Genomic DNA, 14,914 nt, shown 5'->3' with positions numbered 1-14,914 from the left:
GATGCTGAGTCATGGAAAGGTACATTCAGGTTAACTGATCTCAGCTGGATTGAGTTACACATTTAAATACCTGTAGTAAATAATCTCTCAAACTCAGGGGCAATCACTTTCTAGTTGAACAACAAGAAGAACTAGCAGTCATAACAACCAAGTTTCCTCAATATGTGCACAGAATATTATAATCTGCATGAATTGATGTGCAATCATCTTTTCAAGAGAGATGAGAAACACTCAAGCAAGCCAAGGCTACCTGTAAACCAAACTAGTTTACAATAACCCATTCATTGCTACTGGCAACAAAATAAAATACACATTTTTGTCATTATGGGAGAAACTCAAGATACAAGGTAGTAGTTCCTAAACTAAATTAACAGCATTCCTTTCTTCACAGGCTACATGCTGCAACATCCTTGTAGCCTTTCTCAATCAATGGAGAAAGAGACATCTGTGTCTGGCTGCTCCAGGCACAGGTGTTCTAGACTTAATCTCTGGAGAAAAGAAAAAGGCCAATCTCTTAACTCTGTGTCCTTCTGAAAATTGGCTCACCTAGCTGCCAAAATTAACACCTGACTGAGGGCCTTGTCTCACTGGATGCAGATCCCAAAGCACTTTACAACACAAATGGAGACCATTCTTCCCTTCATGCTTATATAGGTTCTTCGATACAGCTATCCAATTAATTCCCCTCCGCTCTCCTCCCCCATATCCCTGTATATTTGTTCCTTTCAAGTATTTATCACCTTAAATCAGTGTTTGCCAAGATGCTCATCCTTGGTATTATTCAAGTAAATCTCACCTGCATTCTCTGTAGTTGAACTCAAGATCAACATAGTGCAATAGGGTAACGTGTTGGGTGGGCCATTAAAATAAAATAAGTCTGGTGCTGGCTACAAACGCAATATTTATGCACCAATTTAACAGTTTGGACTGGTGGATTTCAGGTGGTCATTCCTGAAAATTACAAAATGATTTTAGAAGGTATCCAGAACTGAACAGTATATACCAGCAGAGGCAGAACCAGTGTTTCATAAAATAAAAGCAAATTACTGTGGATGCTGGAATCTGAAACGAAAGAGGAAATGCTGGAAAATCTCAGCAGAGCTGGCAGCATCTGTAGGGAGAGAAAAGAGCTAACGTTTCGAGTCTGATGACTCTTCGTCAAAGCTAACAGACAGAGAAAGTGGGAAATATTTATACTGTGGAGTGAGAATGAAAGATGAGTCAAAAGCCACAGAAACCCATTTGTGTTGTAATGTGCTTTGGGATCTGCATCCAGTGAGACAAGGGCCCTTAGTCAGGTGTTAATTTTGGCAGCTAGGTGAGCCAATAGCGACAGAAATCAAGGGGAAAGAGTGCTAATGACATGTCCCCAGAGAGAACAAAAGATGTGAAAGGCCAAACAGCAGAGAAACTAACATCAGAGGGTAAACTGTGAGAGATGTAGATGTGGGGGGAGGGGAAGAGGGAAGCAAAGGGGAGAAAGGGTAAGGAAAGGTGAATAAAATGGGGGGGGGATTAAATATACATTAGGAAATAAAAGAAAGAAAGAAATGATAAAAGACAGTTAAAATGAAATGGGATGAAAATAAATGGGTCGAGGTGGGGTAGAGCTAATCATCTGAAGTTGTTGAATTCAATGTTGAGACCAGAAGGCTGTAGCGTGGTTTCTGTGGCTGTAGTGTGCCTAACCGGAAGATGAGATGTTGTTCCTCCAGTTTTTGTTGAGCTTCACTGGAACATTGTAGCAGGCCAAGGACAGACATGTGGGCATGGGAGCAGGGTATTTTGCTAAAATGGCAAGCAACGGGAAGGTCAGGGTCCTGAATGCGCACAGACTGAAGGTGCTCAGCAAAGCGATCACCCAGTCTGTGTTTGGTCTCTCCGATATAGATGAGACCACAAAGTGTTTTATAAAGCTATTTAGAATACCTTCCTTATTTCTAAACTCATAATTCCTGCATTAGTTGCAAGAGAATGGTTATTCTTGCCAAAACTGTGCATTTGTGTCAGAATCAAGAAAGAAGAAATAATTAAACCCATTTTCATTGTATGTTAAAACTGAACAGGGACCCCAATGTCATCAAAATAATTACAAGGTTTAGATGAACAAACTATTTGTTGGGAGAATGAACACAGAACTAGAGGTCACATTTACAAAATGTCCAATCCATAGTAGTTAGGAAATGTCACAAAAAAATGGGCATGTGAAGCATGCTCCCAAAGATAAATGACTCTAATCCAACTGGTACCTTTAAAGAAGTTGAGAAGCCGGATTAAGGTTTAGCAAAATAGCATTGGTTAATTTCCTTCACCCTAAGGGGAAGGAAGTTAGAACAGGGGGCGCAAGAAATTTCTTTACCCAAAGTTGTGGAAGGAACAAAGTGTCCAGGGTTAGTATTAGAGACAATAATAGTGAAGGTTAGGCTGGATAGGTGGATGGAGGAAAGGAGGCTGAAAAGATATTGAAACAGTATCAGAAAGATATTGAAACAGTGGGGCAGCACGGTAGCATTGTGGATAGCACAATTGCTTCACAGCTCCAGGGTCCCAGGTTCGATTCCGGCTTGGGTCACTGTCTGTGCAGAGTCTGCACATCCTCCCCGTGTGTGCGTGGGTTTCCTCCGGGTGCTCCGGTTTCCTCCCACAGTCCAAAGATGTGCAGGTTAGGTGGATTGGCCATGCTAAATTGCCCTTAGTGTCCAAAATTGCCCTTAGTGTTGGGTGGGGTTACTGGGTTATGGGGATGGGGTGGAGGTGTTGACCTTGGGTAAGGTGCTCTTTCCAAGAGCCGGTGCAGACTCGATGGGCCGAATGGCCTCCTTCTGCACTGTAAATACTATGATGAAACAGTGTGAATAAATGAGGTCAGAAACACTGACTTGGACTGGGTTGGCAAAATGGTCTAGTTGTGTGTTGCAACCTATGTATTTCCATGGATGTTAACATTACTTAAAATGCGGAGATCCAAATTTGTTTGGGAGCGAAATCTTTGATACGACACTGTCACGACACCCTGGGTTAGTGCTCAGTCCAACCCCACTTGCCCCGGGGTCGCAATACAGGTGAAATTAAAGTTACTTAAATATCCAATGTCTTGGTTTGATCCCAATTAAATCCAGCTACACGCGCACACACACCAAACAGTTCAGGCCTTCGGATGGATTTTATCTTTTCCATCAACTTGTAATGTTCTTCACTGCAGAAACAGCAGGCAGCCGAAAGAGAGGGGGAAAAAGCAAAGCTTACTTCAACAATTTCATGTCTTCCGTTGGGTTCTCTCCGAAATGTCCCACCTGACAGTAACCAATCACTGTCTGTTGGAAGGAAGAACAATATCCTTGCCCAACCCATTGGTTGCCCGCCAACCAATTGAACCAAAACCCTCCAATTTGCTGGGTGCCAGAAAGCCTGGGATTTATTTTCCCAAACAAAACTTAAGGACAAAGGGCGCGATTCTCCACTCCCACGCCGGTTGGGAGAATCGCCTGGGCTGCCAAAGTTTCCGGCGACGCCGGCCCGACACCCTCCCACGATTCTCCCAAGCGGCAGGAACGGCCCGGTCGAGTTTCGCGGGCCGCAGGCCGGAGAATCGCCGGTGACACCCAAAATGGCGATTCTCCGGCACCCCCGCTATTCTGAGGCCCGGATGGGCCGAGCGGCCAGGCCAAAACGGCGGGTTCCCCCCGGCGCCGTCCACACCTGGTCGCTGCAGTCGTGGGCGGTGCGTAAATGCTGGGGGGGGGTGGCCTGTGGGGGGGCGAGAGGGGATCCTGCACCGGGCTTCACCTGGAATGTGGGGTGGCCCGCGATCGGTGCCCACCGATCGTCGGGCCGTCCTCTCTGAAGGAGGACCTCCTTCCTTCCGCGGCCCCGCAAGATCCGTCCCCCATCTTCTTGCAGGGCGGATTTAGAGAGGACGACAACCACGCATGCGCGCCCTTTGTCCTTAAGTTTTGTTTGGGAAAATAAATCCCAGACTTTCTGGCACCCAGCAAATTGGAGGGTTTTGGTTCAATTGGTTGGCGGGCAACCAATGGGTTGGGCAAGGATATTGTTCTTCCTTCCAACAGACAGTGATTGGTTACTGTCAGGTGGGACATTTCGGAAAGAACCCAGTGGAAGACATGAAATTGTTGAAGTAAGCTTTGCTTTTTCCCCCTCTCTTTCGGCTGCCTGCTGTTCCTGCAGTGAAGAACATTACAAGTTGATGGAAAAGATAAAATCCATCTGAAGGCCTGTTGGCGCCGGCCAACCCGCGCATGCGCAGATGACGCCCGTTATGCGGCGCCAGCCGCGTCATCTATGCGGCGCCGCTTCTACGCGGGCGACAAGGCCTGGCGCATGTAGATGACGCGGCCCCGACCCTGGCCCGTTGTCAGGGCCTGAATCGGTCAGGACCGGGGCTGTTCCGCACCGTCGTGAACCTCGACGGCGTTCACGACGGCGCAGCCACTTCGGCGTGGGAGTGGAGAATCCCGCCCATAGTGTTCCAGCTGTCAACCTTATGAGACTTTAAATTCTGTACTTCCTTTGCTCGACTTAAAGGACTGAATTAACGATCCCCCCATCAAAAAAAATAAAGATATAATAAAAGAAATGAGAGCAAAGGGAAATCAAAAAGCAAGGACTCCGAAAATGCTCTTTTCTTGCAAGTATGGAATCAAGTTTGGCCACTGGAGAACAGTCAGCTGAAACTTAACATTAGGGCCATACACACAGATACTGACCACCTAAGCAAAGTACTGCAAGGTGTCCAAGGTATTATGTCCTGAAAAGCAATCAAGACCTTAGGGAAGGGAAGGCAATTGCAACGGAAAATGAAATAATATTTTATCTAAACAACTGAAAATCTGTCCAAACAAATACACAAAAAATGATAACATGCTGGGTTTAAGGCAACAGCCTGAATAGAATCTTGCACCACGTACCTTTTCCACATCTGTTACAATTTGTTCTTCTTGCAAAGTTAACATTCCCACATCTAAAAAGAGAAATGTGAGAAATATGAATGAAAAGCTCGCTCCCAAAGATATATGTTAATTCAGAAATCAATATCATTTATTTCAATGGAACTTTATTTAGGTGGTTCCTATTTAGAATTTTTTTTTTGTAGAAGTACATTAAGTTTCTTCCACAAACTGCTCATTAAGCAAGGTAGCATAGTGGTTAGCACTATTGCTTCACAGTGCCAGGGACCCAGGTTCAATTCCCGTCGCTATCTGTGCAGAGTCTGCACGCTCTCCCAGTGTCTGCGTAGATTTCCTCCGGGTGCTCCGGTTTCCTCCCACAAGTCCCGAAAGACGTGCTGGTTAGGTGAATTGGACATTCTGAATTCTCCCTCAGTGTGTCCGAACATGCGCCGGAGTGTGACGACTACGGGATTGTCACAGTAACTTCATTGCAGTGTTGTTAATAATAGTAATAATCTTTATTAGTGTCACAAGTAGGCTTACATTAACACATTGCAATGAAGCTACTGAATCTCCCTCCAACTGGACTTTTATTGAAAATAAAACCCCAAAAGCTTTGTGAATACTGTAAACATACAGGCCAAACCTCAACCAATTGGAGGCAGGCTGTACCGTTAGGACAGCTGAAGGCTGAGGTCCAGCAAAAAACCCATGACCTAATGAACAGATGATGGGTGGATAAAGCGCAGGAGATCCAGCAGTTAGCTGTCAACCACAATGTATGAGGTTTCGTTAATGTAGTCAAGAGCAACTATGGACCAAGCACCCGGGGCCGCATATCGCGGAGGAAGAACAGAGCAGCAGTCAGCGCCCGCCGGGAGGAGCACTTTGAAGATCTCCTAAACAGAGGCTCTGGCTTCAACACAAGTATCTTCAACTCCAACCTATAGCATGCTACCCACCACATTTCAGCACAACCCCAATCCAGCACGAGGTAGAAAAGGCCATCCGACAGCTAAAGAACACCAAGTTATCAGGAGCAGATGGAATCCCTGCCGAACTACTAACAACATAGCAGAGAAGTACTATTGGCACAAATACATTTTTAAAATCTATATTTTTATGAAAGATTTTCCATTTTTACAATACATTTTACATCAAAACCCATATTCCCTGTAGTACATGATACGCAAACCCACATAACAAAAACTCCAACCAACCATACCCATCAAGATACAAACTACAACCAACCAAGCAAACAAAACAACCCCAGACCCCTTCCTTCCCAGCAACAACAACCCCCCCCCCCCCACTTCCCAGCAACTGACGGTGGTTCATCTCAACCAGCCCCCTGATGTTGTACTTGACTTGCTTGAGATACAAGAATTCCATTAGGTCACCCAACCATAACCGAGGTGTTGGGCAGAGAAGACCTCCACCTCAGCAGAACTTGCTCCGGGCAGTGAGGCGAAAGCAATGACATCTGCCTTCACTCCCGTCTGCAACCCTGGTGAGTCCGACACCCCAAAAACAGCCACCAAAGGATAATGCTCCAGCTTAATATTCAGTATCGCCGACATGATGTTGAACGAGACCCAAAAGCTTATCTATTTGGGGCAAGACCAGAAAAGGTGCTACAAATTGGTGGCCCCCCCGGACCACATGTCTTGTGCCTCAGGGAAAAGAAACACTCATCCTAGTTTTGGTTAGGTGAACCCTATCCTAAGCTGGATCAGATCAAGCTGCACACATGAAATTCACACTGTGAAGGGCTGCACTCCACACCTCATCACCTACTACAGGCCACAGCTCCCTCTCCGCCTTCACTTTGTCCACCAAACTGAGTCCTCAGACACAATTCACCCATAAATACCAGGCATGCGCCCCTCTGCCAACCCCACCAGCGAACGTATCCTTTCCAACAGAGATGACTGGTGGCCAAGTTCCTTATCTGGAGGTACCTGACCGAATTTGTTCCACCCCACCCCCCCAGCTCAAACTACGCCGTCAATTCCTCAACACTGGTGAACCGTCCCTCTATAAACAGATCCCCAAATCTCTTTAGCCCCTTCCCTTCCCACACCACAAACATGGCGTTCAATCTTGACAGCTTATATAAATGATTGACACAGATAGGGGCCAGCCTCAACATGGCTCTAAGCTTAAAATGCTGCCTGAATTGTCCCATATCCTCAAAGTAGCTACCAGTCAATTATCGCCAAAGAGAACAAAATAAATGTTTCAAGAAAGCACTTGCTGATTTTAGTAATAACGGGCAGCACGGTAGCATGGTGGTTAGCCCAATTGCTTCACAGCTCCAGGGTCCCAGGTTCGATTCTCGGCTTGGGTCACTGTCTGTGCAGAGTCTGCACGCTCTCCCCGTGTCTGCGTGGGTTTCCTCCGGGTGCTCCGGTTTCCTCCCACAGTCCAAAGATGTGCAGGTTAGGTGGATTGGCCATGATAAATTGCCCTTAGTGTCCAAAATTGCCCATAGTGTTGGGTGGGGTTACTGGGTTATGGGGATGAGGTGTTGACCTTGGGTAGGGTGCTCTTTCCAAGAGCCGATGCAGACTCGATGGGCCGAATAGCCTCCTTCTGCACTGTAAATTCTATGAGTAGTTGAATTCAATGATCAACTTAGTGTAATAAGGTACACGTAGGGTGGGTTATTAACAAAACAAGTCTGGTGCTGAATGCAAATGCAATAATTATGCAGCAATTTCACAGTTTGAGCTGGTGGATTTCAGGTGGTCATCCCTGAAAATTACAAAATGATTTGAGGTGGAAAAGGCAGTTGTGCAGAACAAGCTACCAAATGACTTTAGGTAAAGTCCCATGTTCTTAAATGGAACAGATAATGGAGTCACCTACAAATGCAAGCAACATAAAGAGAGTAGTGTATAGGGAAATTGTTTCTGCCAGCACCTGTCTGCCCTTACATTCTCTGCCTCCCATCCCTCCCCAACGCAAGTACTACCCCCAGCTCCCGTCACATCTTACATCATACCATTAATATTCCCTACTTAATAGCATCACCCCCCCCCATTCCCCAATTCTCCCTCATTCTGTTCAAACTGTGTCTGCTTTTCCCCATCATTATGTTTCCACTCACCTCACCAAAACCCCGTATCCACTTCCAATTTCGCTTCAATGTTCTAAAAGGTGAAACTCCCCCTCAACTCAAAGTTTCTTTCTATCAGAGGCATCACTTACTTGAAAATAAACTGTCCCTACCATTGTCTGTCTGTCTCACAGGTGCACATGTACATTGATCTTCCAGTCAACAAAACACAAGGAGATAATTACTTTCAAAAATGTAATTCCTCTCAAAAAGGTAAACATTAAATGCAGACAATCGCCCAAAACATGCCTTATTCAGCTTAATATGCTTTCTTCAATTTTTAGAATAACAAAAACTATAAATAATTTTTCTGCCACTAGAAACTTAACTGGACTAACCATATAAATACTGTGTCTAAAAGAGTTCAGAGGCTAGGAATCGTGTGGCGATAGCTCACCTCCTGATCCTGAAAAGCCTGTCCACAAACTACAAGGCACAAGTCAGGAGTGCGATGGAATGTTCTCCCCTTACCTGGATGAGTGCAGCTTTAACAACACGACGCTTGACACCATTCAGACAAAACAATCCCGCTTGATTGACATCCCATCCACAAATATTCACTCCCTCCACCACCAACACACAGCAGCACTGTGTACCATCTACAAGATGCACTGCAGGAACTCACCAAGGCGCCCGAGACAGCACCTTCCAAATCCTTGACCATCTAGAAGGACAAGGGCAACAGACACATGGGAACACCATTAGCTGGAAGGTCCCCTCCAAGCCCACAACATACTGACTTGGAAATATATAATCTTTCCTTCCCTTGTCACTGGGTCGAAATTCTGAAACTCCCTCACTAATAGAACTGTGGGTGTGCCTACAGCACATGGACTGCAGCAGTTCAAGAAGTAGCTCACCACCTCCTTCTCAAGGACAAGTAGAGAGGGGAAATAAATGCTGACCTAATCAGTGAAGCTTACACAAAAACCCAAGCCTACTTATTTGACAAAATCCCGCATAAGAGATTATTGTGCAAAATTAAAGCGCATGGGATTGGGAGAAATGTATTGAGGTGGATAGAAAACTGGTTGGCAGAGAGGAAACAAAGAGTAGGGATTAATGGGTCCTTTTCAAATTGGCAGGCAGTAACCAGTGGGGTACCACAGGGATCGGTGCTGGGACCCCAGCTATTCACAATATAGTAATGATTTGGATGAGGGAACAAAATGTAACATCTCAAAGTTTGCTAATGATACCAAGTTAGGTGGGAGGGTGAATTGTGACGAGGATGCAGGGATCCTACAGCATGATCTGGACAGGTTGGGCGAGTGGGCAAATCAATGGCAGATGCAGTATAACTTGTATAAGCATGAGGTTATTTACTTTGGAAGCAAAAACAGGAAAGCAGATTACTACCCGAATGGTTGTAAATTGGGAGAAGGGAGTGTGCAGCGGGTCATGGGTGTCTTTGCGCACCAGTCGCTGAAGGTAAGTATGCAGGTAAAGAAGGCTAATGGTATGTTGGCCTTCATTGCGAGAGGTTTTGAGTATAGAAGCAGGGATGTGTTGCTGCAATTATACAGGGTCTTGGTGATGCCACATCTGGAGTATTGTGTGCAGTTTTGGTCTCCTTCGCGGAGGAAGGATGTTCTTGCTCTCGAGGGAGTGCAGCGAAGGTTTACCAGACTGATTCCAGGGACGGCGGGACTGTCATATGAGGAGAGATTGACTAGACTGGGATTGTTCTCGCTGGAGCTCAGAGGAATGAGGGGGGATCTCATAGAGACTTATAACATTTTAACGGGACTAGACAGGGTAGATTCAGGGAAGATGTGACCGATAATGGGTGTGTCCAGAACCAGGGGCCACAGTCTGAGGATTCAGGGTAAACCATTTTGGACAGATATAAGGAGACATTTCTTCAGAGTGGTGAGCCTGTGGAAATCATTACAACAGGAAGTAGCTGGTGCTAAAACTATATATTCAAGAGGCGGCTAGATATAGCACTTGGAGAGAATGGGATCAAAGGCTATGGGGAGAAAGCAGGATTAGGCTATTGAGTTGGATGATCAGCCATGATCGTGATGAATGGCGGAGCAGGCTCGAAGGGCCAAAAGGCCTCCTCCTGCTCCTATCGTCTATGTATCTATGTGTCTAATATTACTTTGGTATACAACATTAGGGCAAATCCATATATGAATATTACATTCTTTTTCTTCCACCCACCAACACAAATATAGGGCGCAATTCTCCGCTCCCGCGCCGGTTGGGAGAATCGCCTGGCGCGCCATTTTTCCCCGTGACGCCGGTCCGACGCCCTCCCAAGCGGCGAGAACAGCCCCGTCGAGTTCTGCGCGGTGCAGGCCGGAGAATCGCCCGGGACACCCAAAATGGCGATTCTCCGCTACACCCACTATTCTCCGGCCCGAGCGGCCTGCCCAAAATGACGGCTTCCCGCCGGCGCCATCCACACCTGGTCGCTGCCCGTGGGAACAGCACGGGAACGCTGGGGGGGGGGGGCTGTGGGGGTTCTTTCACCGGGGTAGGATTCAAAAGGGGTCTGGTCCGCGATCGGTGCCCACCGATCGGCAGGCCTGCCTCTCTGAAGGAGAACCTCCTTTCCTCCACGCCCCACAAGATCCATCCGACATCTTCTTGCGGGGCGGCCTCGGGGAGGACGGCAACCACGCATGCCGTCTGTTACGTGGCGGGTGACGCGGCGCCACTTTTATGCGGTGCCAATGCCCGGCGCGTACTGACGACGCTGCTTTCGCAACACGCCCCCCGAGTTTCTCGCGGCCCCGATCCTAGCCCATTTTCGGGCCCTGAATCGGTTGAGATCGGGGCCGTTTCGCGCCGTCGTAAACCTCGACGCCGTGGGCACTTAGTCGCGGGAGCGGAGAATCACGCCCAGAGTATCCCAACTGCGCACTTCTCTATTACTTCCCCATTACTCATTTCCTTTTAAAACAACCATACCCCAAATATCTCCCAAAATATTTTCCTTTCCCATAGTCACATTGACAACTCCTCACTTCCCAAACCTATATGGATGATGGAACAGATCTGGGTGGAATGCTATTTGAGGGTTGGTGCAAACTCAAAATCTACTCCATCTCCACTACCCTCCAAGAAATCTGTGCTCCATCAATTCTAGCCTTTTGAACATCCCTTCTTATAATGGTTCCCCACTGGAGACCATGCCTTCAAGTTGTCAAAATCCAAAAGCTCTAAAATTCCCTCCCTTAGCCCAACTGCTCCTCTGTTGGAAAGACATCTTGAAAACTTCTCTTTGACCAAGCTTTTGGTCATCTGCCCCAATATCTCAATTTGGTTTTATATTACTACTGCAAAGCATCTTGGGCCATTTTATTACAATAAAGACATGATACAGGAACTTCTTGTTCTAGTATCACTGTAACAAAACAGAGCTTTGCGCCGGTCACACCTAATCCAAAACACTGAAAATACTTTGCAATATATATTACAAACATATATATACACACACACACACACACAATTATAACTTCAAACATTTTGAATTGTAACTCTCTACTGAATTTCATATTTACTTCAAAATACCACTTTTCTTTTTAAAGTTTGATCTTTGGATAGGAGGCAAGACCAGCGTGTATCATTTCCAATTGCTCTAGAGAAGGTGGTAGTTAGCTAGGAATTTGACCCAGCAACAGTGAAGAAACAACAATATATTTCCAAGTCAGGATGGTGGGTGGCTTGGAGGGGACCTCAAAGGTAATTATGATCCCATAGTTCTGCTGGCCACACCATTCTACTGGTAGGAGTCATGGGTTTGGAAGGTGCTGTCAAAGGAACCTTAACAAACTGCTGCTGTATACATTCGAGATAACACACACTGCTGCCACTGAGTCTTAATGGAGAAACTCAATGCTTAAGTTGGTGGGCCAAGTGTCAATCAAGTGGGATGCTTTGTCCTGGATAAAGCGATGAGTATTGTTGGAACTACCAACCCACCCAGGAAATTTTAGAGTATTTTATCATACTCCTGATTTGAACTTTGTAGATGGCAGACAGGCTTTGGGGAGTCAGGTGGTGAGTTGCCCGCTGCAGATTTCCCAGTCTCTGACCTGCTTTCGTATTGACAGTATTTATATGCCTGGTCCAGTTAAGTTTCTAGTCAACTGTAACCTCCAGGATGTTGATGATTGAAACTCAGTGATGGTAATGCTGTTGAATGCCAATGAGAGGTGGTTAGATTCTCTCTTGTTGAAGGTGGTCATTACCTGGCACTTGTGTGGTGTGAATGTTACTGCCACTTCAGTCCAAGGCTGACTGTTATCCTGGTCTTGCTGCATGTTGGCACGGACTGCTTCAGTATCTGAGAAATCATGAATGGTACTGAACACTATGCAATCACTGGAAACCATGCCTTCAGGTTGCCAAGGCCAAAAGCTCTAGAATTCTCTTCCCAAACCCATTTGTCCTGCTTTTGGAAGACATTCTGAAAACTCCTCCGACCAAGCTTCTGATCATCTGCCACCATTCTAAGGTCCCAATTTTAACCTTAATATTATTAAGTTAGAGAACATGAACATTGATAGTTGAAGATGGTTGGGTCTGGGACACTACCCTGAATCGATGATCTGGGACTGATATGATTGACCTCCAACTACCACACCATCTTCCTTTGTGCTGGTATGATGCCCTAATTCACACTGACTTCAATTTGTCAAATGTTGCCTTGATGTGCCAAGATGTGACGTCCCTGTGGAGTTCAGCTCTTTCGTCACTGGCACTATTCGGAAGTGCAGTACGCAATTTGTACAGAGCAAGCTCCCAAAAACAGCAATTTGAGAACAATCGATTTTGTGTTGTTTAAGAGATAGATGCTGACCGGGACACTACACACAGTTCCCCTGGCTCTCCTTCAAAATATCTCATCCGAGAGAGCAGATGGGGCCTCAATTTAGAATTCAGAATTCTCAGCTGGTACGGGAATTGAACCCATGGTGCTGGCCTTGTTCTGCATCACAAACCAGCTGTCTAGCCCACTGAGCTAAACCAGCCCCAAGCAGATTTAACCTCTCACCTGAAGGTTAGCAACTTGAAAAAAGGGCTCTTTCAGTACCTCATTGGAATGTTGGTCTGCATTTCTGTGCTGAAGCCTGAAGTCAGACTTGAATCGTAACCTTTTGAACTCCAGGTAGCGAGTGCTGCCATTTGAGCCATGGTTGTTGACAGGGGCATTGCAATTAGCTGTAAATCATTAGGTTAGGATGTTGTGATTATGCTAGAAATCTAGAAAGTGCAGGTGTCTGGACATTGAATGAAGATCACATTGATCTGACATGTATCGATTCCCCTCCCATCAAAACACTCACTATCTAAGCCAAAACAAATAATAGAAAAGATGCTAAATATGCCTAAACCAATGGTATTTTAAGGATTCAAGTTCTTCAGTAGAAAAATGGCAAAAAAAATAAGTATTACACGTGTGCTAGGTGACCATGTACAAGGCTGTTCAGAAAATATGCTACAGCATAAAGATGTCCAAAATTTTCATCGGTGCCAACTCTTTGTTACTGTTAATTAAAATTTCACCGTCAATACAGAGCAGGAGTCAAAATGAAACCTCATTACTAACTTTTGAAGACCCAGCAAATTGTAAAATATTTTGTACATTGAGGTGCAAAAGTCAGGCGCAGCAATAATCCCACAGTTCAAACTACATCAAACAGTGCGAGTGGAAACAACGCTGTGGCTGGTGGAATAACCACAGCTCGGATTTGCAGACATTGGCAGGGACTGGGTGCAAAATAAAAACAAAGTGTCCCAACCACATCGCAGAAGAGTTCGGGGCCGAAAACCAGGGATAGCTGAGCAAAGGCGGGAAGGAGGTGGTGTGCTCAGGGCGACTTGAATAGGTGACCACTTTAGGGTGTAGCAGGGAAAGTAAACCCTGCCGCAAGTATAAATGATTTGGATTCTTGCAAAATGGTGAATTGTACCATCGATGACGACGTGTGAAATCTGCTGAGAGGAGGAATTACAGGAACCAACAGCGAGGGCTCTGCCCCCTGAGCGCAGCGGGCCTGCTGATGTCCACGTTATTCACTCACTCACTCGGCCTTGTGGCTCAGTGCAGACAAGCGGCTCGGCGCGCCCTCGGCATTTCCCAGCATCATCATTATTGTTACCACCACTTATGTTTCCTTACTTACTTTTTATCGGGGCAGATCCAGTCCCCGTCGCTGACGCGAAAGCTTTTCGCCGACATCTTTTCCGCCTCCATTGAAGAGGCCGGGAATGAAGACACAGCGAGAGAGAGAACGTGGAGGGGTCGAGAAGCTGCGGCCGGCCCTGTGCTCACTCAGACAGGAACAAAAACTTTCTCCTGGAGCTCCGAGTCCAAGCACTCAGCACCTCACTGCTCTCGCCGTCCTTGGCGATCTGTTTTTTTTTGTTTGTTATAAACAATCACCGATTTCCAGCCCCAACAAGCGTCTGCACCGAGTTCGGCCTAGTGGCTGCAGCCCGCACAGCCTCCCGGGATACTGGAAGACCTGGGCTGTTAGGCTCTGATTGGCTGGCTCCCTTCCCAGGCCACTCCAGCCCTGAACTCCACTGTTTAAAGGGACATGGATTCTGGCTGGTTAGCTGCTCAAACTTGCATTCACCAAAATGGGCAACATGCTGTGGATACATGTAGAAAAAATATTTTCTTTTGAAAGTCGAATGCTTCTTATAATGAGTTCATCAGGCTTTTAACTCCTTCTTGGGCTTGCCTGGATAGGAAAGCAAATGATTTTAGTTGAATTAATGTTTGTAAAGTGTGGTAGTCACCACTGTTGTATTATATTGTATACACTGCACTACGTACGAGGGTATTACGGTAAGGCCCCTGTACTACAGATACGGGGGTAGATCCCTGTCTGCTGGCTCCACCTAGTAGGCGGAGTAT

General features: G+C 46.2%; 1 protein-coding gene across 3 annotated transcripts in view; it reads right to left on the bottom strand.

Moving 5' to 3' along the window:
* zranb2 (zinc finger, RAN-binding domain containing 2) overlaps positions 1-14,508 on the bottom strand; it is a 107,726-nt gene extending 93,218 nt beyond the window's left edge. The window contains exons 1-3 of one of the 3 annotated variants that reach the window (XM_072511040.1): positions 14,175-14,507; positions 12,237-12,331; positions 4,929-4,981 (exon numbers count right to left, since the gene is read on the bottom strand). Coding sequence is in view for 2 of the 3 variants with exons in the window: in XM_072511039.1 (XP_072367140.1) it covers positions 4,929-4,981; positions 14,175-14,245 (124 nt within the window). In the remaining variant the exon portion in view is untranslated. Of the gene's footprint in view, positions 1-4,928; positions 4,982-12,236; positions 12,332-14,174 lie in introns of all 3 variants that reach the window. The other 2 variants (XM_072511039.1, XM_072511038.1) reach the window with 2 other exon arrangements.
* Between the last annotated feature and the right edge of the window lie 406 nt (positions 14,509-14,914).

Source organism: Scyliorhinus torazame, chromosome 7, assembly GCF_047496885.1.
Source record: "Scyliorhinus torazame isolate Kashiwa2021f chromosome 7, sScyTor2.1, whole genome shotgun sequence".
Classification (NCBI taxonomy): Eukaryota; Metazoa; Chordata; class Chondrichthyes; order Carcharhiniformes; family Scyliorhinidae; genus Scyliorhinus; species Scyliorhinus torazame.
Note: the sequence above shows the minus strand (reverse complement) of the source record. Positions and strands in the feature narration are given on the sequence as shown.